Source organism: Mycteria americana, chromosome 10 (genome assembly GCF_035582795.1).
Source record: "Mycteria americana isolate JAX WOST 10 ecotype Jacksonville Zoo and Gardens chromosome 10, USCA_MyAme_1.0, whole genome shotgun sequence".
Lineage (NCBI taxonomy): Eukaryota > Metazoa > Chordata > Aves > Ciconiiformes > Ciconiidae > Mycteria > Mycteria americana.
This window is the reverse complement of record NC_134374.1, coordinates 15508314-15535966: the sequence shown is the minus strand read 5'-3', so window position 1 is coordinate 15535966 and position 27653 is coordinate 15508314. Positions and strand designations below refer to the sequence as shown.

At 58.1% G+C, this 27653-nt stretch overlaps 1 protein-coding gene across 1 annotated transcript; it reads left to right on the top strand.

Annotated features, from left to right (window-relative positions):
• Window positions 1–27281, top strand: DLG3 (discs large MAGUK scaffold protein 3). The gene is made up of 16 exons (XM_075513153.1): window positions 1–102; window positions 421–565; window positions 718–877; window positions 5534–5690; window positions 6144–6246; window positions 12174–12288; window positions 16122–16298; window positions 16984–17059; window positions 17671–17770; window positions 20661–20702; window positions 21417–21467; window positions 22277–22378; window positions 22558–22730; window positions 23305–23414; window positions 24419–24510; window positions 26314–27281. Exons 2-16 carry the CDS (start codon window positions 490–492, stop codon window positions 26418–26420), a joined length of 1641 nt encoding a protein of 546 aa, XP_075369268.1. The 5' UTR covers window positions 1–102; window positions 421–489; the 3' UTR covers window positions 26421–27281.
• Window positions 27282–27653: the final 372 nt, after the last annotated feature.

Below are 27653 nucleotides of genomic sequence, written 5' to 3'. Positions count from 1 at the left end.
CAGCACATCCCTGGGGATAACAGCATCTACATCACCAAGATCATCGAGGGAGGCGCTGCCCAGAAGGACGGGCGCCTGCAGATCGGGGACCGGCTGCTCGCGGTAAGCCCCATGCCCGCAGCTGGCCACGAGGCAAAGCTGGGCAGTCTCCGCCATGCCACAGTGCTGATCCTGAATCCCTGCACCCCTGCCGCCAGCAGCCCCGCACCCCTTCCCTGAGGTCCCTGCTGGGACGGTGCTGTGGGAGGGGCAGACGCAGCACCGGCTGCAGGCGGGAGGGCCAAACCCATGGAGATGCGACCCTGTCTCCGGAGCTACTGCAGCACCTACCCTGCAGGAAACCGCTCCACTCCCACAGGGCTGCATCAGCCCCTGCCCTCCTGCCTGTGGCCATGTCACCCAGCCCTTTCCCTCTGGCAGGTGAATAACACGAACCTGCAGGACGTGCGGCACGAGGAGGCAGTGGCCGCCCTGAAGAACACCTCCGACATGGTGTACCTGAAAGTGGCCAAGCCTGGCAACATCCACCTCAACGACATGTACGCGCCCCCCGACTACGCCAGCAGTACGTACGCCACCGGCTGCTGGTGCAGCAGCCCAGGCACCACAGGGCTGGGGGGGATGGAGTGTGCTGGGGCAGCTGGCAACGCTGGGCTGGTCTCCACATCCGTGTTGCGGATAGATTTCTGCTCCTGATGCCCTTCTCCTCCCCTGCAGCCTTCTCAGCCTTGGCTGACAACCACATAAGCCATAACTCCAGTCTGGGCTACCTGGGCAGCATTGAGAGCAAGCCTGCCTATCCCGTCCCTCCGCAGGTGACTCCGTCTCGGTACTCACCCATCCCTCGGCACATGATCGGGGACGAGGACTTCACCAGGTGAGTACCAGGCATGAGCATCCCTAATCCCTGCTCCCTTTCCTTCCCTCTCTTTCCCTCCCTAGCTGCTTGACCTCATTCCCACTGCCAGTGCAGAGCCTCAGCCGAAAGCCTGTTTGTGGGTGCATGGTGCAAAGCTTGGGGCCCCTGCAGCGAGCTCCATGCTCACTGCCCTGAGACCAGCCCTGCTGTGTCGCTCCCTGGCTCGCTGCATCCCCCCTTCCCCGTTCCCCCTCCTGCTCCTCCCTGAGCCTTACAAGTCTTCCTTTCAGCTTTGTTCTCTTACTTGTTTTACAATACCTGGAATACAAGGTGTTCCCTGCTCTTATGGTGCCACCCGGTGCCAGCAGCGCCGCAGGCTCCCAGGCTGCGAGAAGGCTGTCCCCAGTGGAGCTGTGCTGGGGATGAAGGGCCGGGGGGGGGGGGGGGGGGGGGGGAGGCACAGCTCTGGGTACAAGTAGAGCTCCTCCTCCCACACTCCCCGAGCCCAGCATCCCAAGCCACCTGCACCCGGGTGCCATTTCACCAGCTGCCAGCCCCGGGCTTGACAGCCTCCTGCACAGCGCTGGCACAGCCCGCGTTTCCCCACTAGCATCATTTACGCTGCACGAGCAGGTTTGTTTCCTTAACCCAGGAAACAAAGAGGAGCACAAAGGAGATGTTGCTCTGAGTCTAAACGTGGTGTAAAAGTTCTCCAAAGCCTCATGCTGAGGACAGGAGAGTGAGACCTGGCTGGTCCTGCTCTGCTTGCCTGGGCTCACAGCTTTCCCTCTGCTTGCAACAGCCTCAAGGCCAGTGCTCTGGGTTTGGTATCCCCAGGGCCAGGGCTGTAGGGCTCAAGCTGTATCCTTAGGACTGACACTCAGGTTAGGCTTAGGGCTGGCTCTGTGGTTAGGAGCGAGGTCACAGGCTGGTTTCGGGGTTGCGTTTGCAGTGGAAGATGCCATAGCTTTGGCTGAGATTGTCCTGTTCTGTGGGGCACTGGTGGATGCTGGAGCAGGAGACCCTGACTTGCCATCCGACGTCAGGTCCGCTGTCCTCCCGGAAAGTGGCTGCTCTCACCTTCGTCACGGGGATTTCTCACTTCTTGGTGCTCATCCACAACTGGATGCCTCTGTGCTCCGTGACCTGTGGAGCACTGGCCTCTGCCTGCACCCCATCTCTCCCGCCTGGTCTCGGCACCAACAATGCCAGTTCTACAGCCTGGTCCCAGCGCTGCATCCTCACCGGGTGTAGTAACTCCCGTGCTGGCAGGGCACGGGGGGGATGATGCCACACACAGGAGCAGTGCTTTCTGCCATTACATTGCACCACAGAAGGGACTGAGTCCCAGCACTCGGAAAACACACCATCTGCCTCTCACCAGGGACCCCGGTTCCACCAGCGTGTCCTTTCCTACATGCGCCGACGTCCTTATTTGCAGGCCAGAGAGTGGAGAGAGCAGCCCAGCCTGGGCTGGATACTGCCCAGTGGCAATGGCACGGCGATGGCTCGGCAGTGGCTCAGCGGGGGCTTGGCAGTGGCCCTGGTGCAGCACATGCCGGTGGCCGCTAGAGGATGGTGCTGCCTTGCAGAGGGCCCCGCTGCAGACAGGCTGGCACCGCTCGGCCACTGTCCCCAGCCACAGCCAGGAACCAGATTCGCAGCCTGCAGTGGGCTCAGCACCTCCCTCATCCATCCCAGGGCAGCGTTGAAAACCTCACGTGCATCACTGAAACCCCCCAGGACAGCTTCATTGCCGCCGGTCTGTTGGCTCGTGCATCACCAAGATTGTGCACCGGGACCAATGTGGTCCAAATGCATCTTACTGGTGTGGGGAAATGCAGCAACGCCCCTGAAAAAGCAGTTGTCTCTCAGGAGGCTCCTGCCAGCCATTCCCCAGGAGAAGCAGAGGTCCTAGCCTGGATCCAGTATCAAGCCTCTTCCCCTCCTGCGGGCACAAGTGCTGCTGCAGATGTGGACGTGGCTCCAGTGACCCTTGTGTCCTGCAGCACCCAGGGCCAGAGACCAGAGCATCTGTTTTCCAGTGAGCTCCACCACTGCAACCCAGACCTGGCACAGCCCGACAGGATCCCGGCAGTCACTCTGTGCTGAGGTCCCAGGGTTAACACTGCAATGTCCAGCATGGGATTTGCCTGCAGTATCCATGTCCTTCCTCCTGGGATGAGGATGGAAGCGGAGAGTGCATGTCATGACTGAGACCTGAGGTGTACCTGTCTGGGGCTTCATTTCCTCTCCTTCGTTCCTGTAGTGTCTGTCTACCTTCCACCAAACCATCTGATCCTCATGGGTGCTGGGGATGCTTCCCACCAGGCCAAGCTCCTGCACTCTGCTTAGGCAGCAGCAAAACCCAAGGGGCAGAGCAAGTTCATCAGCTGGTTGGAGGCAGGGTTTGCAGACCCAGAAATCTGACCTATTTCTTCCCCTGGGAGAGCTCTAGCCCCAGGCATAGCTTTGCTGCAGAGGGACTGATGGCTGCAGTCCTCCCTGCCCCATCACAACTGCCCCTGACCCAAGCGCTGTGGCATCCTGAGGACTTGGGGTTGAGCCTCTTTTGACCCCAATGGCATTTCTGTGGTGTTTCCCTGGTCTCCTCCTGGTCCCGGTGCATTCCAGCCCTGTGCTACGGTCCAGCTGAGTCCTGAGCCCCGCTTAGCTCAGAGCTCGAACGCATCCAAAGGCCATAAGGATAAAGCAAGTATTTTCTGGAGGTCACAAGGTAGATTCAGCCTCTGCCGTATCAGAAATGCATAGCTGGAGTTACAACTCTGCCATACCTCCGCGGTTGAAGGCAAGGGGCTGCAGCAATGCGTGGTGCATGTGGAGGCTGCAGGCATGGGGAGCCGGGCTGCAAATTTGCCCTCACTTGGGTGCTCCCCCAGTCAGGGCAGTGCTGTCTGTGCCTGCAGGGGCAGGAAGGGGTTAAGCCTGTAGAGTCTAGCAGAACGAAAGTGCGATTCCATAAAAAACTGGGGAAGCCGCTGGCCCTGCAGCTGGCCAGAGGCAGAGACAGGCAGCACGGGGCGACCGTGGTGTGGAGCATTCAGAACATTCCTGCCCCTCGTGCCTCCTGGCCGGCGCCACCAGCAGAGCCTGCCATGTCGCAATGTTCACCGTCAATGTCTCGTCATCCATGTCCTACAGGGGACAGCCGTCCCTGTCCCCTTCCAGGCAGCGGCAAGGCCACAGGAGCAAGTGTGACCAGAGGTAGGGGACTGGGATGCTGCTGTGCCTGGTGGGAGGCGCAGGGACAGGGAGAGGAGCAGCTGGGAGAGCCAGGAGGGTTGGGCTGTGCTGAGCCTGAGGTCTGGGCAGGGCAGGAGCCCACCAAGACCTTCTTGAAAGACGTCCTGCACTTTGTCTGTCCATCTCCTGCTCCTATTGCTCCTTATAGCCTGGAGCTAAGTGACATTTAGCCCATCAGGACTTCCCCACGGGGAAGGATGGTGGGAGACTTTTCCTGGGGTGCTGGCACATGTCCCTGGAGGTAAATCCTACCACCTGCATCCCTGAAAGCACCAAAACCTTCCCCCCATCCACCCAGGTGACAGCAGTGATGCTCCAGCCTGGCCCAGGGGGCTGAAAAAGATGTTTTCTTGCACGAGTGGCCTGGGAGCACGCTGCCAGGCTGCAGGGCTTCATACTGTCTGCTCAGCCAAACTTTATTCCCCTGGGTCTCTGCTCCACTCATGCTGCCTGAGCCCCGCTCCTTCCCTGGCTGTTGCCAGCAGCTGGGGGGGCCAGCTGGGCCAGCCCCCCCGGTGCCCCAGAGTCCCCTTAGCACAAGCCTGCCAGCATTTTAGGGTCCACCACGGGTGCCCTCGGCCAGTGCCATGCCTGGGGCTCCAGCATCTCTCCTACCATGTCCCGGAGATCTCCCTCTGCTCCCCAGCAGGTGCGGTGTTGATCAGGCTGCTGAGCTCACTGGCAGGTCCTCGGTCCTTGCGGTACCTGCTGGAGCACCTGAGATCCAGCCAATCACCACAGTGGATGCACTGATGGTCCTCAGTGTCGTGTTGGCTGATGATCACCACCAGCCTGTGCTAATTGTCTGGCATAATTTATTCCTTCTTATTTTAATCCACTGCTTGAGCTGGGAGCTGCCATTGTTCCCATCAGACTTGGTTGTTTTTCCCAGACAAAAATTGACACAGGATTTTTGCAATGCCAGGCAGTCTTTCTGCCTTTGCCTGCTTATTGTTTGAGCTGCGAAAGAATTAAGTCATCATTGAAAAATGTAGAACTTCTCTTGAGCCATGCAGGGCCTGTGGCGTGGGGGTGTGTGGGGTTGCAGGCACACTTGCTGTCCTGCATGGGTGCAGAGGGGCTTGATCCCCCTCTCCTGGCACAGCCACGCCGTCCTTGATGCCCAGGCTCACAGCATCCAATGCCGCTTTGCAATCCGATGTTTCTGTGCATGATTTCACAGCGGATGCTCTGTCTCCGTTCGTGCTCTTTCTCTTGTCACTCCTGCAACTGCCTGCATCTCTCCCACCTTATCAGCCTCCTTGGTGCCGAGGGCTGAGTCACACCAGGTCACACTCAGGGTGACTCCAGCCCCGCCGGTGTGCCGGGCAGCCTGGGCACAGCCAACCCTGTCACCAGCTTCGCTGCTCCTCACCCTGATGTCTCCCTGTCCCGTGTCTGTCCTTCCAGGGAGCCCCGGAAAATCATCCTGCACAAAGGCTCCACCGGCCTGGGCTTCAACATCGTCGGGGGGGAAGATGGCGAGGGGATCTTCGTGTCGTTCATCCTGGCCGGAGGCCCTGCCGACCTCAGCGGGGAGCTGCGGAGGGGAGACCGCATCCTCTCGGTGAGTCGGCTGGGCCACCTGCTGCCCCTGCACAGCCTCCCACAGCCCCGGGCAGGCGCTCACAGGACACCTGTCCCCTGCCACCTGGGACACAGTTCGGCAGGGTCCATCCCCAGTGCCGGTGTGGACATGGCCCCTGGGTGCATGGAATCGGAGCAGCAGCCTGCCCGGGATCTGTCCTGCGGTGGAGCAGGGGCTGGCCGGGTCCTTGCCCGCCTGCCGGCGGAGGGCATCCCCGATACCGAGGCCAGACGGGGGCCGGTACCGGGGGTGCCAGTACTAGAGATGCCGGTACTGGGGGCACAGGGCCTGGGTGACAAGGCGCAGAGAGTGTGGGTACCACGGGTACCGCTGCAGGGCCGGGGGCAGCGGTGCCGAGGGTCGGGGCGCAGCAGCAGCCGTCGGTGCAAGCCCCGGTCTGTCCGGTCCAGCGGAGCCGCTCTGTCCCGGCAGGTGAACGGCGTGAACCTCCGCAACGCCACCCACGAGCAGGCGGCGGCGGCACTGAAGCGGGCGGGGCAGACGGTGACCATCATCGCGCAGTACCGGCCCGAAGGTACCGCCGCCGGGAACGGGGAACCGGCAACGGGGGCGGGGCGTCGCATGCAGATGAGGGGGCGGGCCGGGGGCTGGCGCGCGGTTCGGGCGGGCCGGGAGGCCGGGGCGGGGGGCGGCCGGCGAGGCGCCGATTGGCGGGGGCGGGGCCTGGGGGGGAGCTGCGGGCGCCGATTGGTCGGCGCGGCGGGGGGGCCGGGGCGGCGGCGTCCCGCCGGCGGTGCCTGCGCGGCTTTGTGTGCGGGCCGGGCGGCTCCGGGGCTGCTGCCGGGGGCGCCGCCGCCCCCCACCGGCCTGCAGGTGAGCGGGGCTCCGCCGACCTCGCCCTCGGCCCTGCGGCTGGCCCGGCGACACGGGCCGGGCCGCCGCCTCCGGGCCTGGGCCGGCGGGTGGCCTCGCCGGGAGGGGGGTCGTCTCCGGTGGCGGGGGGTCTGTTTGCTGGAGGGCGTCGCCGTGAGACCCCGCTCCGTGGGGGTCCCGTGGCCCTTGCTGGGGGCCCGAGGCCGAGGGGGTACTCCGGCGGGGTTCACGGCTGTGGCCGCCGCCCCCCCTCGTCTTGAGGGGCGGCTCCCTTCCCCCCCCCTGCGACCGCTGGGCTGGCGGAGCTGGAACCGGCGCCTCGGTGCTGGGTGAGGTCTCGTCCCCGACTCTGAGCATCCCTCCTGCTGTGCTACTCCAACGGCTGTCTTTCATTAGTGCTGGCCTTTAATTCCCTCTGCAAAGGTGTCGAGGGCCGGTGGTCCTGCGCGGGGTGGCAGGGTCCTGCGTGGGGCAGCCAGTGGCAGACCGCTGCGGGAAGGGAGCTGGCAGCTGCCTACCGAAACCCTCCCCGGGCTGGTAGGGCTGAAGCGTCACCTGTGGGCTAGAAGGGCGAGCGCTCGGGAGGACGTCCCGCCGGCGGGCGAGGGGCCGGGACCTGCTCCCGGGGCTGCTGCCACGCTGTTACTGTGTCCTGAGCAGCACCGTGCCACTGCCAGGATGCAGCAATTCATGTCCCCTGATGAAGGTGTCCTTCCTGGTCCCCGCAGGTCTTCTCCCCCAGCAGCTCTGGTCCTCGCTGTTGAGGCCAGTGTGCTGCCCCTCACCTGCCCTTTGCCTTGTGCCTCCTCGGTGGCATCGCTGGGCAGTGCCCTGCGGGTCCTTGTCCCCGCTGTTCCTCCTCCATTCCATGGCAGAGGCCATTGGGGTGTGGAGCCGTTAGTGCCACTCAGGGGTGTGCTGTGGGTGTGGGGTTTGTTTGTTTTGGCTTTTTTTTTTTCTTTCTTTCTTTCCAGGAAGCACTTAATGTTCTTGTATTTCTGGCTCCCTTTGCCACTTGAGATTTGGCAAAGACACCAATCAAGAGTGGTTCCTAAATGTCAAACAGGACAAAATGTTTTGAAACCCTTTTAGACCGAGGCTGAAACGTCAGTGCTTTGTAGCCGGTGGCTTTCTGGGTCTGCGATGGCTCCTGGCACATGTGGGCAGCAGCACCCGGCACACGGGCTGCAGCCGTCCTGGGAGGCAGCATTGCTACTGTGAAAGGCAGACCGTTGTATCTTGAGAGTTGACCTCAGCATTCTGGAGGCTTGAAGGCCTGGGAGCCAAGGAGAAAGGTCTCCCTGGCATGACCCCCAGGTGTGGGTGAGGCTGGGTCCCCTCAAGGGGATGTGCGCTCCCAAATGTTTGCCTTTTCTATGTGCGTCACAGCTGTGGAAAGAGCAGGAGAGCTGGATCGTAGGATGCCCAGAGGAGGAGATGCTGGTGGAAAGGGGCTTTGGGAAGTTCCTCCCTGCTAGCAGAGGCGGAGGATGACACCTGTCTCTTGTATGTGAGTGTGGGTAGGGCTTGCCAGTGGGGTGCTGGATGAGTGCACATGTGCTCTGCATCTGACCTTGCTGTGGCTCCGAGGGAGCAGAGGGGCTGCTTGCACAGGTCTCGGGGGATGAGGTACCCTCCCTGCGGGGTCCTGCCAGGCACTAGGAGTGGAAAGAAGCAAAGACAAAACCAGGGAAGGATAGAAAGAGGAGCTGCCATCCTGCCTTTCTTCTGAGCACCTGTGCCTGGCACAGCACCTCTGACCACTGCTGCATGCCATCAAGGAGAAGGAGGAGGCTGCTCCCTGTGATGGTGCCTCTGAGCTGTTTGTGAGGTCCCTTCCCTTTGAGCACTTCTCCCCCTGACCTTTGCCTGCCACTGTCACCAGTGCTTGGGTTTGGTAGTTCCCCCTCCTCACACCCCACACAACAAAGCCTTGCTATTCCTCCTGTACCTGAAAATACAAAAACTCATGTGACAGCGTTTCTCTGAGCTGGCCGCTGAAAGAGAAGTGCCAGGGCTGCACGGTGACTTCTAAAAGCCTCCAAGCTTTCCCTATGGCCATGCTCCCGTCTGCTCGCCTGTGCCTGCAGCATGTGTGCCCTGTGCAGGGAGGTGTCTGTACTTTAACCCTGCAGCTGGAAGGTGTGCGGGGTCAGGGTGATAAAATGCCGGGCTGGAGGGGAAGGTTGGAGCTGGGGGTAGTTTTTGCAGGTGGCTGGGCTGGAGCCTGTGGCTGAGCACCTTTGGCTCTGCTGATGGCCCAGGGGAGCTGGCCTAGCCCTGGGCAGGTGGTTTTGTGTGCTGGAGAGAGCAGGGCACGCGCATGAGGCTTTATGCATGCTTGGAGGTTGCTTTCTGATGTAGTTCCCCTCTCTACCAGCGTCTTCTCCCCTTGCACTGTCTCCTGGTGCCCAGAAATCGACTGCAGGCCCACCATCTTGTTGGCTCTGCTGGGTATATTTGCAGCTGCACCACACAAGCGTGTGCCAGTGTGGGGGATCCTTGGTGCAGGCAGGCGATCCCTGCCTGATCTTAATGGTCTGCGCTCGGGCGTGCAGGGCCGTATCCTGCTCCCAGCACCAAACTCGCCGTGCGGTGCAGGGTCAGGCCCAACTCCAGGGGAACCCGCACCCTGGGAAGGGAAGAGTGGCGGGAGGGTGGAGCGGTGTTTTTATTGAGTTGCTGAGTACAAATAGCAAACGTCCTGCCCCTCCTGGCACGTGGCACAGTGCCGCAGTGGCACTCATGGAAAGAGGCGCTGGGTTACCTGTTGCATATTTTTCAGTCTTGATAAGTGTGTCCTGAATGTGTCCAGCACCTGGGTCCCGTGGGAATTCTGGGGAGGCAGGGACCAGCCGTGGCTCACCTCCCTGCTGTGCCATGGGCAAGCTTCCCAGGCGAGTTTCAGCTGCGCAGGAGATCTTCCAGGATGTGGAGGCAAAGTGGCCGTGAGCCAGGGAGCAAAGGCAGGAGCACTGCTTGCTGGGGGTTATCTGCCAGTAATTGTCTTGGCGGCTGCTCCAGCACATCGATAAGGGGGGGCTGGTGGCAGCTGGCAGCATCCCATGCTCACTCCTGGGGTAACCGTGCGTCCCCTGCACTGAGAGGGACATGGTGGGTTTGTGTTTGGGGCTGGCTGCTCCTCTGCCCTGTGCCCTCCTGCAGTCGGAGCAAGCCCAGGTTGGTGGCTCCTTGGGAGACCCTTCCTAGGATAGGACTGCATTTGCTCTCCAGGAGATAAAGCCAGAGCAGCCCCTGTGTCCTTCAGTTTGCTGCATCCAGCCTGGCTTGTGCTCCTTGTCGTGCAGGCAGGGTTTTCCCAGCCCCTCCAAGCAGAGTGGCTCCTCCAGCAAAATTTGGAAAGTCCCCTTCCATGGAGTGCCCCAGCTGAGGTGGGGGTGTTTGAGAGCTCTGCCCTTGGGTTGCATGCAGGGGACACAGTTGCTGGCAGGGTAGTGGCACCCAAAGGTTGCCCTCCCAACATCCCTGCCCTGATGCCAATGGCAGCTAAACCTGCTTTTGCCCTTCGCTACCTGCCCGATCCCAGGCAGTGTGTCCTCCACGCTGGGCTTCTCGTGGAGAAGGGTGTCGTGGGAGGGACGTGAGCCCACGTGGCAGGGAGTAGCAGTCCTCTCGGTGTGGAGTGTGCAGAGAGTCTGTGCCCCCAGCAGGGTTTGGAAAACTCTGCTGGGGACAGGGGTTGTAGCACCCAGCTCAGCAGCTTTCCAGGGGAAATAGCCCTTCCATACCAAAGAGGGTTTACAGAGCAGCTGCACCCGCTTCTGGCGGATGCTCCTCTTATATCCTCTGGGATATAAGAGCTCATGGGCATCCTGGGGCAGAATGAGCTGTGCTGCAGATGCTGTGGTCCACCCTGGTGTCGGGCGAGAGGTGCAGAGTGGGATGAAGCTCACCTCCCTCTGCTGAGGGCTCCGTAAAACCCCAGTGCAGGTCAGCAAGTGCAAAAGTGCTGCTTTGGTGTCAGAATTCAGTTTTGTTATACAATAAGCCTTGTCCTTACCTGGCTGCTTCTGCGTTTCCCTCTGCTAGCAGGAAGGCAGGCAGGGGTGTTGGGTGCCCCTCAGCATGGGGCAGCCAGGGTTGGCAGGGGTCTGGTGACCTCCGCATTAAGTGGCTGACCCTCCCCAGCGTGTGGCACCTCTTGATGTCCCGTGGCAGGGGAAGGGGCTTCATGTGGAGTTTCTGTGTGCCACTTGGTGGTTTTTGTGTGTATTGCCTTTTTTTTTTTTCAGTCTTTAAGTAAAAATGCATCTTTGGCAGCTGGGTGCGGGAGGGGGATGCCCAGGTGGGTCTGGCTGCAGAGTGAAGGGCTGGAGAGTCAGGAAATGCCGAGCTGCAGCTGCATAACCTCATAATCCCAGCCCCACGTGCGTCTGCCCTGAGAGTTGCCTCTCCCCTTGCACGGTGCTCTCAAACACAGCCCGCAGTGTATTTCTTAGTGCGTTGTTCCCGCTACCCCTGTGCGATGCAGCTCTGCAGGTCAGGCAGCAGCCTGCACAATCCCCCACACTGCTGGGGCTCTGCTCTGCAGCGAGCGCTTGCCTCCGCTGCTAAGCTGCTGTGCTCTAGTTCACAAAAAAAAAAAGAAACCAAAACCATATCTAAACAACTGGGTTGTGGAGAAGGCTTTCTAGGCAAGTCTTAGGGCAGAGATGAGACTGGTCGCCTCTCGCCAGCATGCGGGGATGTAACTGCAGGGTGTGCCCAGGGGACAAAATTAAGGGTACCGGGTGAGAACTTCTGGGGTAGGCTGTGGCAGTGCCAGCAGCTTCCCTGGTGCCATGGTGCCGCAGTTGCTCGCTGCCTGGCAAACCTTCCCTGGTTGGTCCTGGGTAAGCAGGGCCGGTGCTTCCACCCTCTGCTTGCCGGCCCGACCTTTACACCTGGCTGAAGGTCAGGCTGGCACAGCAGCAGGTGCCGGGGTGGTGGCTGCTCCCGTCCAGCTGCCTGGCAGGGAGGTGGCGGTGGCAGCTTCTGGAGGGTCCCCCAGCTCCTCCTGCAGGTCTCTGCCACCAGGATGTATGAGCAAAAGGTGAATTCCTCCTCCCTGCTCCCCTTCCGGGGGGGGGGGGGGGGGGGGGGGGCTATGCTTTGCCTCCCCTTTCCCCATCCCTGCTGGGGAGAGGGGCTCTGCTGCTGGCAGAGTGGTGGGTGGGGACCCCCCCGATGGCTGCAGTCATGCCTTGCTGCTCCAGCTGGTGGGTGATGGCCTCCTGGAGAGGCTCTCTTTCTCTGCACACTTTGAACTGCTCTGTAGGTCAGTGGCTTGCTGAGCCCTGCCCGGCCATTCCCTCACTGAGCTGCAGCTCAGTAGCAGTGGAGGTCTCAGCAGCCCTTGCCTGAGCTGCCTGTGCAGAAGTTTGGGGTGGGTTTGGGAGCAGACAGTGGCCTGCCTGCTCCAGATGCCCTGCCTGGACTCCTGCAGGGTGCTGCAGCCTCTTCAGCTTCGTCCTCCCTCATGTGCGGGGACAGGCAGGCTCCTGGGGAAGATGCCCCACAGACCGTCTGTCATTGCCTGTCTCGGCGCTTACCAGTTGTGCCCCGCTTGGTGTGGGGGGGTGGCTTGGGGGCAGCTCCTGCCTGCACTGACCACCTCTCTCCCCGCAGAGTACAGCCGCTTCGAGTCAAAGATCCACGACCTGAGAGAGCAGATGATGAACAGCAGCATGAGCTCGGGCTCCGGCTCACTCCGGACAAGCGAGAAGAGATCTCTCTATGTCCGGTAAGGTCCTGCCCCCTGCCTGCCCCCTTGCTCCAGGCAGCTGGAGGTGGGTTGGATGGGTATATCCCCACAGTGTGGGATGCAGGGTGGGACGGTTCAGCCTGGGCTGTGCAGCACCTCTGTGGACAGGTGTTTTGGAGGGCAGGGAAGCGAGTGTGATAGATGCATCATGAAGCCTGGAGGGTGCAGCAGGGAAAGCCTGTGCTTTTGCACTGGTTCACCGGGGTTGGGTGCTCTGCACTTGAATGCCTCTTCCAAGGGCTGCTCTGCTTTGGAAAGCACTGGTGTCTCCACAGAGCCCTGGGCGGCTGCTGGCCAGGCCAACCTACTGGGAACCACTGGTAAACAGGGAAATGCCAGGCATCCAGCTCTGCTTCTGCCCTGGGCAGCTCAGGGCAGCATTCAGGGTGCTCTCCTCGAACCGCTCCCTGCTAACAGTCTTCTCCCCATCTCCTCCTGCTATTCCTGCAGCAGAATCTGACTGGAGGGGAGATGAGCTCTTAGGAGGATTATTGCTCTGAGCCCTTGATGCACCTTTGGTCTGGAGCCAGGTGCAGGGCAAGCAGGGGTTAAGCCGCCATGCAGCTCTAACTGTTGCAAGTCCTGCACCACCAGGGCTGCCCCTGCTCACTGCCTGCCTCCTGCCACCTCCTGCCTGCCACAGCACGAGTGGGGTGACAGCTAATGAGTAATTTTAACTTGGTAATTAAAATAATCCTGTAAATCCTCACCCTGCACAGCCTGTTGCGGGTGGGGGCTGGCAGGAGCAGGGGATGCTTCTCCTTCCCCATGGGAAGGATGACAATGGCCGAGGCTGCATCAGCCTCAGCCTGCATCTCCCACTGCATGGCTGCTCCATGCAGAGGGGCTTCAGGCTGTTGCTGGACCTGGCACAAGCCCAGCCTGGCAGGAGAGGAGAGCTGCAGCTCTGGGTTCCTGCAATTCATGCCTTCCTGTGAGGCTCTGCAGGCATCTTGCTTGATTAGCATTTCAGGGCTCCATGCTGGGGGTGTGCAATGAGCTGGGTGCTGTGTTAAATAAACATCTTCTTGCTAGTCCTGTCCTCGCTTCCCTACTGTCCCATGGACACCCTCGGGGGTGGAGCAGGGTTTAGTCTGAGTCCAGCTTGAGTTGAGCTTGTGAGTCTCCTGTTCCCTGCCTGGATAGGTGCTGCACGTATCAGGGCATGCCTGTGAGCCAGAGAGCTCCCCACTGCCTCTGGGCTGCTTGTAGCATCTTGCATCTCTTGATGCATCCCTCCATGTGGTTTTGGTGGCCTCTGCAGCACTGTGTCCTCTCACATACACCTAGGTGGCTTCAGACAGGAGCTGGGCAGTGCCTTCCTGAGAGGGTGATCCCAGGGGAGAGCTTTTCCCCAGCATGGCCCTTCCCAACCCTCCCCAGCTCTGGCGGCCACACACCCCACAAATGTGCTTGCGAGAGCCGCCGGGCACCCGGGCTGCCCCAGCCTTTCTGGGCGGGGTAGTTTCGAGCACAGTTTACCTGAAACCAGCTGAGCTGCTGTGCTGTGGACAGGACATCAATTACAGGACTTGCTACCCAACTGCTTGAGTCAGCCCCGTGAGGCTGCATTGCACCCCGCGTGCTGTCGATGGGGCTGGAGCCAGGCACCCAAGTGCCTACTGGAGCCGATTTGGGAGTGCCAGTGCTCACCATGTGTTTTGGAGCTGCAGCTGCACAGCATGGGCAGGGGCGAGGCAGGTTCTCGTGCTGCCTGCATGCACTGCCACAGGGCAAAGTCCACCGGCACTGGGGCTGTGCCAGGCAGGGACAGGGGTCAGGTGGGCATTGTGCCTGGGCACCGGGAGGAGGCCGTGCCAAGTCCCTGGCACTGCTCGCTTGCCCTCCAGCCAAACAATCTGCTCTCCTGGCTGCTCATGCGGCAAGCTGGCCCCGGGGGCAGAGTGGAGCGACCACGCTACCATCTGGCCCCTGCATGCTGTGCTGCCCTGGGGAACACCCAGCCACAGTGGGTCCTGGGTGCCAGCACAGCCAGGGGCTGGTCTCCAGGAGCATCGCACCTTGGGGAAGCAAATGCCTTGTGCCTCTGCTTCGCAGGTGCACAAATCTTGCTGTGCCTGCCCTGGGATGCCAGTGGCTGCTGTGGGAGGAGGCAGGGAGCTACAGGGCCAGCGCTGCTCTGCAGAGCAGGGTGCAGGGTGTGGGCAGGGTGCCCTGCAGCCCGCCTCGGTTCAGGAACCAGCCTGACTAGTTCTCCGGGGCTTGTGCTTTGCTCCCGATGGCACTGGCCTCACAGGGGCCTGCCGGCCACATGCAGCCTTATCTTTTGGCCAGGAGCTGCCTGCGAGGGTTGCTTGCCTCTGGCCAAAGTGCCTTTTCTGCCAGCTTCAGCGTGCTGGGGGCTGTGATTTTGGGTGCAGAGGGACTGAGCACGAGAGCTGCCCCAGCCCTGATCAATCTGGGAAAGGGGGATGGATGGACCTGGACGCGTAGGGCTGCATTGGGTCTCATCCCAAAGAGCCCTCCCCAAGCCACAGGGCAGCCCCTCTTCTCCTCCTCCCCATTCCAGACCGGCTGCCTTGACCCGGTCCCAAATGAACCAAAAAGTTTCATTGCCCAGCACTCCCCTGGCAGTGCTGGGGCAGCGATCTGGCTGAAGAAGTGCCCTCTCAGCTCTGCTGCTCCACAGGGACCTGCTGCATGGTCCCTCAGCCCTCCCATTTGCACCATGTGCTTTCAGACCCCCTTACCCCCTTAGGAGTCCCCACAGTGGAAGGGGGTAATGAGCAGGGCAGAGGGTGTCTCTCCTGGTTGAGCAAGGCTTGTTAGTGCCAGGATTAAACCAGCAGCCAGTGTTTGTGGTGCCTGGGTTTGTGTCAGGCTGCGGGGGCAAACAGGGCTGATATCCCAGGAGTGAAGACAGGGGTTGTGCTGCCAGCAGTCGTGCTTTTAGTGACTGTTCCCTTGGTTTGGTTTGTTGCAAAGTGCATATATCAAAGCAGACATGTTTTGAGATCTGACATTAGTAGAATGAGTTGCACGTGAAGCCACCGAGAGCAGCTTGTAGGTATGGGCTGCAGTGCTGTGTGTGATAAAGTGTACACAGGAAGAGTATTAGTGCTCCTCTAGTTTAAAAAAAAGATATTTTCTGTAGCTGGTTAGTTTAATATTTAAGATAATTTTAAACTAAATAAACTGTTCTCAGGGGAAGTATTCAGGACTCTGAAAAGGATCAGTTGTGGAAGCATATATATACCCTCAGATGTGTTCCTAATTCTAATTAGGAACACTAATGTACACCTGTATATAAATAAAGTGTGTGCTCAAAGTGCTCCGTGGTCTCTGCCTGTGAGTGCTCAAAGTGCTCCGTGGTCTCTGCCTGTGAGACTGTCTACCAGCAGTGCGGTCTGATGTTCCCCATCCCGCTCCTTGGCCCCACAGCCGCTAGGGAGGGATGGCGGGGAGCAGCTCTGCACCCTGGCTCCCCACTGCCCTCCTGCATGCTGCTGCTTTCTTGAGGCCGCATGAGCTTACCTGCTCACTAACCACAGCTGCCTTCAATATGTCTGTGGTTCGCATGCTTCTTGCAGCTAAGATCAAGAGCGAGTTGTTTTAGTCCAGCAGTTATTCCTGCATTGCACGCTGCAGGGCTTGTGCTGAGTCTGCCAGCGGGAGGGACGTGCTGGTAGCTGTGCGGCGCCGCTCGCCTTGGCAGGAGGCTTCCCCAAAGTTTGGGTTTAAATCCTTTAAGGTATGAAGGTGGCAGCGCCCCAGGAGGTCGGCAGTGCTGCTGCCCTCACTGCCTGGCCATGCTTGGGAAAGGCATCGCTCCTTTCTCTGCTCTTCTGCAGAGCCCTGTTTGACTATGACCGGACCCGGGACAGTTGCTTGCCCAGCCAGGGGCTCAGCTTCTCCTACGGGGACATCCTGCATGTCATCAATGCTTCTGACGATGAGTGGTGGCAAGCCAGGCTTGTCACGCCCCATGGCGAGAGCGAGCAGATTGGGGTCATCCCCAGCAAGAAAAGGTGAGTGTCCATCAGCAGGAGCTGTCACATGTGGTGCCTCCTGGAGCTCCCCAGCCTCCACAAGCCCTGCAGCCCTCGGGGGTCTGCTCAGGCTGGGATCTCCTTGCGATCTCAGCCCACCTGTCACTCTGTGGCTGTGCAGCATGAGGGGCACCCCGGTTGGAAGCTGGGGTGGGCTGCATGCAGGTCTCCCTGGGGAGATCTGGGTGAGACTCCAGGTGAGGAGGGGAGCACTCAGCCTCCTCTGTGGTCCCTGTGGGGATGGAGAGCTGGTATTAGCCAGTCTGGGGCTCCAACTGAGAGCAGAGTCACAGCAGTGACTGTGGGCTGCTCCTTGTGTCCTCTGACAACCTGCCCAGCTCTGCAAGCCAGGTCCCATGAGATGGGAAGTCACAGGGAACAGAGGAGCTGGCTGCCACTGCCTTCAAGTCTGCAGAGCCAGCCCCATCTCTGTCCTCCATCCCTCCCCTCCCAGGAAGGCTGGCTTGTCCCCTCTCCTTCTCCTGCAGATGCTGGCCTTGGCCAGACCCTAGGCAGGCAGCTGCACCTCTGTCCCTCTCTGGGAAGGATCTGCCCTTCACCAACCGGGCCACCACCCAAGGGTGCACCTGGGGAGCCAAGCGGGTGGCACAGAGAGTGCATGCATGGGACTAGCGGCTCTTTCTCCCCTTTAACTTCCGATCAGGGTGGAAAAGAAGGAGAGAGCACGGTTGAAAACAGTGAAGTTCCATGCCAGGACCGGCATGATTGAGTCCAACAGGGTAAGTGCCAAGCTGGGGCTCAGTGGGGTGCCTGGAGCTGGTAGCTAGCAGGGGTAGGATGAGTCCCAGCAGCCAGAGCTTCTGGTGGGGCGTCTGGAGCAATCCCAAAGCAAAGAGAAGCGTGACTGGACCTGCCCCAGGCCCGCATCTGCTCGGCATGAATCCTCTGTGACTGTGCAGGGAGTGAGCAGAGGAGCCCGGGATGGTGCAAATAGTGCTGGGGAAGGACCCCTGGTTGGAGTGGTGGGGTAGCAGAGCCCGTCCCACCGCAGCCCATGGCTGGGAGCTGACTACAGGCAGCTCATGCAGGTGAAGGTAGCTGCCCTCACCCCTTGCGCAGAGCACTTAGTGAGCAGACAAGGAAGGGAGAATGTCCTGGCTACCCCTGCAGAGCTGCTGATTGCCCCGTCAGCTTCCCAGCATCCCTGCCACATGTTTTTCTCCACGCTTAATTTTTTTCCTGCATTACAATTTTCATGTAATCTCCATGATTTCATTTGAGGGTAACTGCCCTGACACAGCTCCTCATTGTCTCTTCATTTTAATTTTTCTCACATGCGTTAAACACCATTTGTTTTTTCTGTCCTCCCTTCCATCTCCATGTTCTTCAGTCGATCAAAACGAAACGTAAAAAGAGTTTCCGCCTCTCTCGAAAGTTTCCATTTTACAAGAGCAAAGAGAACCTGGCCCAGGAGAGCAGCGGACAGGAACGTAAGTAGCAGCTAGCCAGAGAGGGCAAGTGTGCGACCCTCAGGTCCCCTGCCTTGGGGGGGGAGATTCAGCACATTTCTGTAGCCAGGGTCCTGGCATCTGCCTGTGTTCAGGTCTATGCTCTGCAGTCATGCCAGCAGCTAGGGAGAAACTGGAGCTTGAAACTAAAGCAACGGCTGCGGGCTGGCACTTTCTTTCTCTCTCTCATGTTCAATGTCTTCATCCTTTCATCCAACTTTACACCCACCTGACCCTTTGCTCTGCCTCCCCCTGGTCTCCCCCCTCTGCTGTGGGCTCTGCTCCCTCCCTTTGCCTCCCAAGGGCTGCTCCCCTCCAAGCAAGGGGCTGGCCACCTCCTGCAGAGTTTCTCCTGTCCTCATCAGGGCTGAGGGGCTGGGGAGGTCCAGGCTGCGCTCCCCATCTCCTCTAGAAGTGACTCACAGCCGCATAGTCCCATCTGAGAGCCCTTCCTGCGGGTTAACCCTGTGGGCACAGGGGAGCTGTGCCCTCGCTGGTGGAAGAGCTGCCCACCCGTGACTGAGGCATATCTTTGGTAGCTGGCTGCAGATGTTGGGGAGTCCCCAGCTCTCACCTGGCAGCACCCTGGGGCTCCCAGCGAAGGCAGGGCATTCAGTGTGTTGCCCCAAATCCTGACGTGGGCAGCACTGGAGCTGCTTGCCGAACCCAGTCCCTCCTCCTTCGAGACACTAAACTGCATCCACGCCTTCGGCAAGTGTCCAGACAGAGAGCCGAGGTCCTTGCACCTTGGGGAAGAGGAGGTGGGCAGTGTCTCTGCCCCGGTGCTAGTGCAGCTAGTGCGTCCCCTCCCCTACAGTGGCTCTCCAAGGCACAATGCAGAGGCAGGAGGTTGATGCTGGGCTGCCCCTGGGCTGCTGCCCGTGCCAGACTGGTGCTGGCTTCCAGTGAGCTTAGTGCAAGATCAGCGCAAGCCTCTGGCCTGCAGTGAAGGTTAAGTCTGTGTGTCTCGGTATCTCTCATAGTGCCTGGACATGGCTGGGCTCCAGTCAGCTCCGTGCTGGACCTGGGGGCTTGCTGGGGTGCTGCTCTTGGCCAGCCCTGCAGTGCAGTGATGTACGGCGTGGGGATGGGGCAGGCAACGTTCTTCGCCAGCTCACGTCACAGACCTGCAGCCAGTTCCCTCCCCGTGCTCTGCCACTATCCATCCCAGCTTGCAGTGCAGGATCCTTCCCCCATGTTTCCACAGCCCATGCAAGCACTGGGGCATGGGCAGCTAACGCACGCAGGTGGGGAAGAATGTGCTGCGTGTTAGAGGACTGGCTGTGCTGTGTCTGCCCCCAGAGCGGCTGGGCTGTTCCAGGGGATTGCAGAGCTGCTGTGCCCTGCCAGTATACCCTGTGAGGCATCACAGAGATACACCTCAGCCCTGCTTGCCAGCAGCTCGGGCCTGCAACCGCTCAGGGCCAGCAGATGCTGCCATGGCTGCCCTGCCCTCCCCAGACCCAGGGTGGCCCTTGGGGACTCTGGCAGAGAGGATGAGCTCAGTGGGGGGGGGTCCAGCTGCACAAGGCGAGATGTTGGCAGCGGGCTGATGGCATCAGCTCTGAAAACATTTAACCTCACTTGCAGTTGCAGCTCTGGGCCGTTCTGCACTCCTGTCACTAATGCTGGTCTGGCTCTGTCTCCCCCATCCCTCTGACTGCCCTCTCCCGTGCTGTCTTCTCTCCCCCTCTCCCCCTTCTTGCTGTCTGTGAAATCAGGACTTCCCTGGGTTAAGTGACGATTATTATGGAGCAAAGAACCTGAGTAAGTCAAATTTCGATGCACATCATTCACTTTCCATCGCTGGCATGCCTGGTGGGCCTGGGGAACGGCCGGGCTCCGGCTGGGGCAGCTGTGCTTCTCTGCGTGTGGGGAAGGAGGAGCCCGGTGGGTACTGCTCCTCTGCCAGGGAAGGCCGCCTCTGCCGGCGGAAGCTGCTGGGCTTGAGGAGGCACTGCTGCTGCACATGGGAGGGGACGGGGGAGTTTGCCTGGGGATGTTGGCTGTGCCCTAAGCGTGCCCAGCTGAGGGCTGCCTACTGCACCTGGGGTGAGCTGTACCTCCTCATCCTCCTCTTCCTCCTGCTCCTAACTGGGCTGGCTGCTGGTTTGGTGCTCAGAGACTCAGAGCCAGTGCAGGTGGGAGGTGGCTGTGACCACAACACGTCCCTTCTGAGTGGGGCGAGTGACAGCATTTTGAAGTGTTGCAACCTTCCTCTGGGGCAACGCATACCCAGAGCTGCAAAACAACGATGGCGGGAGCCCCTTGGCCTTCCCAGCTGGGCATGAGTCCCCTGCTGAGCTCTGCATCCACCCCGACCGGTGCAGAGCCCGACTGGGAGCAAGCAGCGGCCAGCAAGCCTCTGGGGCAGTCACAGCACTGGGATCAGCCTGAGCAAGCAAAGACCCAAATTCTGTCCCATCCCGTCACTGTCTTGTCTCTGTGAGTCCCAGCCCCATCCCCATGCCGGCGTGGAGCTGTGCCCTCCCCTGTCCCCCGTGTGCATGCTGCACCTGCTTCCCCTGCCAGCACCTTCCTCCCCATGCACTCCACCTTCCCTCCCTCAGCCTGGGAAGCCCAGCGCCTGCACGTGCCTGCCCACACCTGCCAGGCAGCCCCCTCCTGGCATTCCTGCCTTCTCCCAGAGTAGCCAAGTATCCCCCTGCACATCCCTGGTTTCTCAGCAAAGGGCGAGAGATGCCGCCCTGCCCATGCGGCGCAGGCTCATCCCAGCAGGTGCTGGGGCGTGGGTTTTTCAGGAGGCCAGTGCTGCCCTACCCTGGGTCAGTAGTGCTGGGTGACAGCCAGGGTGCCCCCATGCCTTCCGCCTGTGCTGCTTCTGAAGGAGGTCTGTCTGGTTGCTTTGCAGAGGGTGTGACATCAAACACCAGTGACAGCGAGAGCAGTTCCAGTAAGTGTGTGTCTTGCCTGCTCTCCTGCCCCTGTGCGTGTGTGTGTATGTGTGTGCTCATTTTGGCACTTCCATCTTGTCTTGTCCCGGTGGTGGTTCTGTTCGGAGGCTGGTCCTTCCTGCTGGTGACACTGAGATGCTACAGCCATCTCTCTCCTTGGGGTGGGGTGGGGAGGAAAGCAGGAGCTGGGTGGCAGGAGCGAACCTGCCTGCTTCCCTGCTCTCTCTTGGCTGCAGGGCTCTGCTCCAGGGCTGGGTGGTGGCTTCCCAGTCCATGGTGGTCCCCCATCCTTGGTGCCTGCTGTGGGAAGCAATGGCCAGAGGCTGGGTCTGTAGCATAGGTGGCTCCTGGAGCCCAAGTCTGTACAAGAGCATGGGGGTCCAGCTGCAGCAAATGCTCCCTTTATCCCCAGTGGGTCCTCTAAACATCTGCAGCACAGGGAGGACAGTGTGTCCCAATGGGACCTGAGCCTGCAGCAGTGGGGAGGGAAAGAGGAGGCCCAGAGCTGGGACATGAATAATTAACATGGATCAAGGGCTGGTAACTGCATGCTTGTCACGCTCCATGTCAGCTGGTGGCATGAAGGGGGTAGCCTGGAGGTGTCCCCAGGGCTGCGGGAGGCTGGTGGGGGGCAGAAGCCAGCTCCTCGTAGGTGTGGAGGGGCTAGAAAGCTGCTGCAAGTGCTCACCTGCCTCTCCCTGGCTCTGTTGCAGAAGGACAAGAGGACACCATCCTGTCGTACGAGCCAGTGACACGGCAAGAAAGTAAGTCTTGGCGCTGGGCTGCCCTGTGCCTGCTCTAGCATGGGCACCTGTGTCCCCGGCACAGCCAGGGCAACCAGTGTGACCTCCTCCCCTCCTCTGGCATACCAGCACAATGCCGGGTGAACACAAGTGGAGTTTCTTGTCTGTTGCATACAGCAGGGGAGCCAGGCGTGCACACCACCTCGCGAGGCTTTCCCTGGCCTTGATCACCTCTTTAATCAACAGAACAGACATGTGACCTGGTCTGCAAGACCAAGGGAGAGATCTAGAGCTAAAACTGAGCTGGGCTTTAGTCCCCAGCTGAGGACAGGATTATCCCTCCCTGCCTCGGGCCTGGTCCCTGCTGCAGAGCAAACCCCCCCCCAACCCTCAGCATTTAACTGGGCTCAGTGCTCAATCCCTGCAGACCCTTTCGCAGGCTGAATAGTCCCAGCCTCGGTGGTCTCTCCTTGCCAGAAGCTGGATCAGACTGTTAGGCTCCCATCACTCCCCCAGCTCTGTGGCATCCTCGCTGAGCTAGCCCGGCTGTCTGGCTCCTGCCCTGAGTGAGGGAGCAGCTTTGCTGATCTGCAATCCCGGAGACCTGCAGCACCTTCCTGGGGCCGTGCAGATGGTTTGGGTCAGATGGGAAGGAGGTGTTGACTGTGACCAGGAGGAGATAAACTCACATGGAGGAGGCACCTTTGGGTGCCCATGTGAGCAGGAGCACCCACTGCCAGCAGGGAGATGGTAGGCTGACGCCAAAAGTGGCAGTAGGGTCAGCTGCCCGCAGTGCAGAGGGGGCCTCAGATTGTGGCTCTTGTTTGCAGTTCACTATGCGAGGCCAGTGATCATCCTGGGGCCAACAAAGGACCGAATTAATGATGACCTCATCTCTGAATTTCCACACAAGTTTGGTTCCTGCGTGCCACGTAAGTCTCAGCTGGCACTCTGTGCCCTTGCTGGAGGGAGGGGAGAGGGGTGGCTCTGCTACTTGCAGGGTCTAGCCCATGGTGTGGGGAGGGGGCTGGGAGCACAGGTGGTTTTCTCCCTCCCAGGAGGTTTGGTGTGCATAGCTCCGGGTTTGCTCATGATGCCCACTCTCCTACAGACACTACCAGGCCTCGGCGCGAGAACGAGGTGGACGGACAAGACTACCACTTCGTTGTATCCCGTGAACAGATGGAGAAAGACATCCAGGACAACAAGTTCATAGAGGCTGGGCAGTTCAATGACAATCTCTACGGGACCAGCATTCAGTCAGTGCGGGCAGTGGCAGAGAGGGTGAGTGTCGGGTGGCATTCCTGGGACCGGAACACATCCAGCCCGAACCCAGATGCATTCAGCAGTTCCCCTCCTCTCCCCGTGGTGTTAACAAAGGGCTGTAACTACATTAAGCAAGCGGGGCATGAGCCTCTACTCCCTCCGGAGTCCTGCCAAGCTACGTGGCTGCTTTTCTCAGCCACGTTACTCCACCTCAGTGTCATACCTCTGTCATCCAAACTCCACCCAAAAGCCCGGCACTAGCGGCACCAGCCTTGTGCTCAGGAGCTCACAGGGCAAAGGTGCCTGGCTGCCCTCGTTGAAGCAGCAGCATTTCTTCTGCAGGAGTACTGGAGCGTACTGATGGCTTGTAAATTGTTTCACGTGTTCAGAGAAAGATTCAGTCCCTTTGCAGTGCTGCTGTCCTGCCCTAAGCAGGCAGGAACATAAGGCCACTGGGAGTTGGCTTGTGTCTTAGGACTGGTGTTTCATCTCTGTGGCTCCTCTCTCTTGTAAGCACATCTGTATGAGCAAGCTGTTTTCTGCACAGAGTAGACTGTGTGGGTAGGTCTGATCCCAATTGTCTCCTTTCCAGGGGAAACACTGCATCCTGGATGTTTCTGGCAATGCTATCAAGAGGTTGCAACAAGCACAACTTTATCCTATTGCCATTTTCATCAAACCAAAATCCATTGAAGCTCTCATGTAAGTGCAACACCACATTCTGCACCCCTCCAGGGCGAGCAGCTCTTGGTATGTCGGGGGGTTGTATGTCTGCTGCCTGTACTTTTTAGAAAGCAGCGAAGGTTGCTGCTGGTGCTGAACTTGTCCCTTGTTAAGAGGAGCTGGGCCCATTGCTGTCTGTGGTATCCCTCCACATCTAATGCCACGGTGCCTCTAGGCTCCATGGATTGCTCCAGCTTAAAGCCCTTCATTTGCCCCAAAGAGGATTATTCATGGAAAATTAAAAATGCTCCTAAATGTGCCTGATGTAACCTGCTCACCTGGGCCCTGAGTCCAGCCAGGAGAGCTGCCGACAGCCCATAGTGGTGGATCACAGCTGGATGGTGGCTGAGCCAGGACAGCCGTGGGGAGCAGAGAGGAGACATTTCCTGTGTGCCTAAGGGGGACCTTCTGCTTGTCCTGCTGCTCCTGCCCCTGGGCAGTGCAGGCTGGAAAGGACATAAGAGCTGAGCTTGCAACTCTTCTGAGCAGCAGCAGAGAATATTATCCGTGAGGAGATTCAGTAGCTAGAGATAGACTCTGAGATCAGAAGAGACTCTGCTGTCACCAAGGCAACTGGGAAAACCCCTTCTCAAGCCAGAAGGGGTCGAATTGCTTATTTGGGCATTGTATGAAGATGAGGGAACCTAGGCAAGAAGGGTGGTGACAGGCTCTGGAAAAGCAGGGAGACTTCTGCAGTGGTCTTGCAAATTTGGAGGATTGTCTGGATTTGAGTCCACTTCTGTGCTATGGTGAAGGGGCGGGGGGAGTGGCAGTGGCAATGGGAAGAACTGTTGGAAGTTGAGATAAAGTGCCAAGGCAGCAAAGAGTGCATGGGGAAGGGTCCTGCCTTTGAGAGCTGGGTCCTGCACAGCTTCCATTCCTGGTGTGCAGAGGCTTCCCAGGCACCCCGGCTCTGTGGGCTATTTTTGCTTCTGTTCATTGCTAAGAAAAAGAGCTAAGTTTCTATTTTTTGTACATGGCAGGGAGATGAACCGGAGACAGACGTATGAACAGGCCAACAAGGTTTTTGACAAAGCCATGAAACTCGAACAAGAATTTGGAGAGTATTTTACAGGTGAGTGTCCTGAGCAGGCTTGTATCTGATTTATTTTATTTTTCCAGCTGGCAGCTGTGACCTCTCTATCAGCACTGTCTTACTGCAGGGCCATGGGAAAATGTCCAGCTTCATCAAAGCAAAAAAGGAATGGCACTTTGCCAGCAGGGCTCTGCAAAGGGGCTTCTCCAAGATCAGTGGATAAGAGTAAACCAGCTCTAGAGAAGGAGACAAGTTGTCAGGCAGGATTTTCTGAGTTTGTGAAAGCTTACTGCCAACTTCAGTAATAATAAAAAAAAAAAAAAAACAACCCAGGCAGGGGAAGCACAGCATAGATTCAGGGTGCTACCAGGCTACAGGAAATAAAACTCCCTGCACAGGGGAAAGGGGAGCATTTTCAAAAAGAGAAAACAGTCATTTTAAAGAGGAAAGATAAAAAAATTAGTGACCTAAATGGTGGAGACTGTCCTGAGTTATTACAAAACATCTCCCAAAAAAAGACTGGAAGTTTGGCTGGCTTCCTAAGTAGTCTTTGCTGAAGAGCCAGTCAGGGGCTGCCTGGCACTTTGTGCCTGCAGAGATGAGCTGCTCATGACACAGGCATCCTTGTGCATTAAGGAACTAACGTTTGTAACATGATTCATTCTGGAAAATCATGGGCAGGCGAAAAGGCAGAGAAACTGGTCTTCCATCCTTCCTCCAGTGCAGTAACTGTTTCTTCTCAAGTTGAAGAGTGATAATCCTGCCAAACCCTGTATTACCCACCTAACACCTACCAGGAAAAATCCCAAGCAGAACATTTTCCAAAAACAGATCTCAGCTGAGCAAATGTATGGATACAAACAGGGTAAAAGCTTCCCCCAGACCTCCTGTCCCAGGCAGCAGTTCCAGAGCTGCCGGTTGCTCTTCCAGGAAGAGTGCAAAGGAAACACATGCCACAGTTTTGCCAGACCCTCAGCATGCCATCGTGCACTTGGACAGTGAGTTTGCAGTTGACCTGGGGAAGGAATGCTCTTGGCTGAAACCCATTGTTGAAAGAAGTGGGTAATGGGCAGAGAGATGGTCGCTCTAGTAAGTTCTGTGCCAGGAACTTATAACGAGGGAACAGAGACGCTGAAGGATGGTCCTGGCTGGGCTGCAGAGGCAGGCTGACTTACCAGAAAGGTTTGGTCCTCCATGTGCATCTTCCTCCTCTGATGTAGGAAGCACAGTGAAGTGCTTCATGTTGTGTCTGTACTAAGCAGCGAGACTGTCGCTGGTCTTTGGGCATGAGTTATGGCTAGGAGCAACAGCCATAAGCTGGCCTTTTCCAGCCTGATAGTGCTGCGATTCCCACCCTGCAGCAGAGGAAGTAGCAAACACAAGGAGCCCTCAGCAGCTGACCCGAGAGGATGGACAAATCCGGCACCTTGGGGTATGTGCTCAGCACGCACCAGCTAATCTGTGCGAGGCCCTCCCATTCACTGCAGTGGAGTAGCTGCACTGCTGGGGCCAGCTGCCTGCAGCCTCGGCACAGTGGTGTGACACAGTTTGCAAAGCTGATTAGCAGCCTGTTGTGGAGAACCCAGCCAGCACTTCACACACGCAAGGAGCTCTGCCAGCACGGGATCAGCTCTTGCTAATCCCCTTGGACATGCTGGGTTAACCCTCTGTGTCATTGCACGCCTGTTACAGCTCCTTTGACACGGCTTGTCTTGTTCATTAATTGTTGGCCATGCCACATTGGCCCTTTGGTGCAGAGTGAAGGCCTTTCCAATAGCTTGTGGTGGGGAAGGCACAGTACTGCCTGATGCTCAAGGTCTTGCTTGTTCTCTCCTCTTCCAGCCATCGTACAAGGAGACTCTCTTGAAGAGATTTACAGCAAAATCAAACAGATCATTGAGGACCAGTCTGGGCACTACATCTGGGTCCCGTCCCCAGAGAAACTCTGAAGATGTCCCCCACCTGCTTCCCTGTGAGCAGAAGATCTCCGAAGTCCCACCCCACCCAAGCCCTCTGCCCCAAGGAGGGGGATATGAAAACTATTCCTGCCCCCTTTTTTAGATCGTTGCAAAATTGAGTTTTCTAGTCCTGTTTCTTTTGTTGGGATGAACTCATCTCATTCATCATGTGACTGTTCCCACCGTTCCTGCATGGACCTTCCCACTGCTCCATTAGAGACAGATGAGAACCCATTCAAGGTCGTTTTTTTATTATTATTATTAACTAAACCAATAATCAAGATGGGAGGAGGCGGCTAAGGACTAACGTAAGAAACAAGTGAAACAATGGACTCTGAGCACATGAGCTAGTATCAGAGCTCCAGGGGCATTTTTCCAAGTGTGACTGTCTAGCAGCTCTGAACAGTGCAACAGAAAGGCAGCAGAAAGCATTTTATTTATCTGTATATGTAATTTATATATAATATAGAGAGAGATATTATATATATATTATATATATGTATGTATGTGGACTAGGAAACCTGAGGGACCTCTCTTAAAAGGTATTGTATTATTAAGGATCTTTCAGTTTCGCTGTCCCAACCGCTGGGCATAGCGAGTCCACTTGGGCAGGAAGAGCTCAAAACATTACCAAGTGCTTCAGAAGCATCTCCCGTCGGGGCCAGCCTCCTGCCAGCCACCCTGGGTCTATGAGGCAGAGCAGAGACTGGTACGCTGCCTGTGCAGAAGGGACTAGAGGTCCAGAGTAACACAGCAAGGAGCAGCAACTGGGAGATAGAGACTGAGCAGGAGGCTGCAGAGCAAGAGAATGGATGATACTACATATTAAATTGCACACTGTTTTACACACCACCTTATGTGTTTGCATGAGAGGTTTCCTTTTGGTTCTATTTTTTTAAGCTGATTTTAAACCAAAACCATATTGTGTTGCTGTGTTGGCTTTTTTTTCCCTCATTATTCCATTTTTCTCTTGTTAATAATGAACTGAGTGGGTATAAAATCCTGTTTTTTAACTTATTTTTTAAGCTGGCTCTATTGTAAATAGAATCTAGATCTGCAGTGTTTAGTTAGGAAATACTCTACTGGCCACATGGAACAAATGTACTTGCTGTCCTGTGTTGCTGTGGAAAACCTGGGACGTTGGGCTGGCCCTGTACCTGTGGATGCAGATGAAATTACTTATTCTAGCTTGTGGCATCATGCTGCCATTCCCTTCTGCATTAG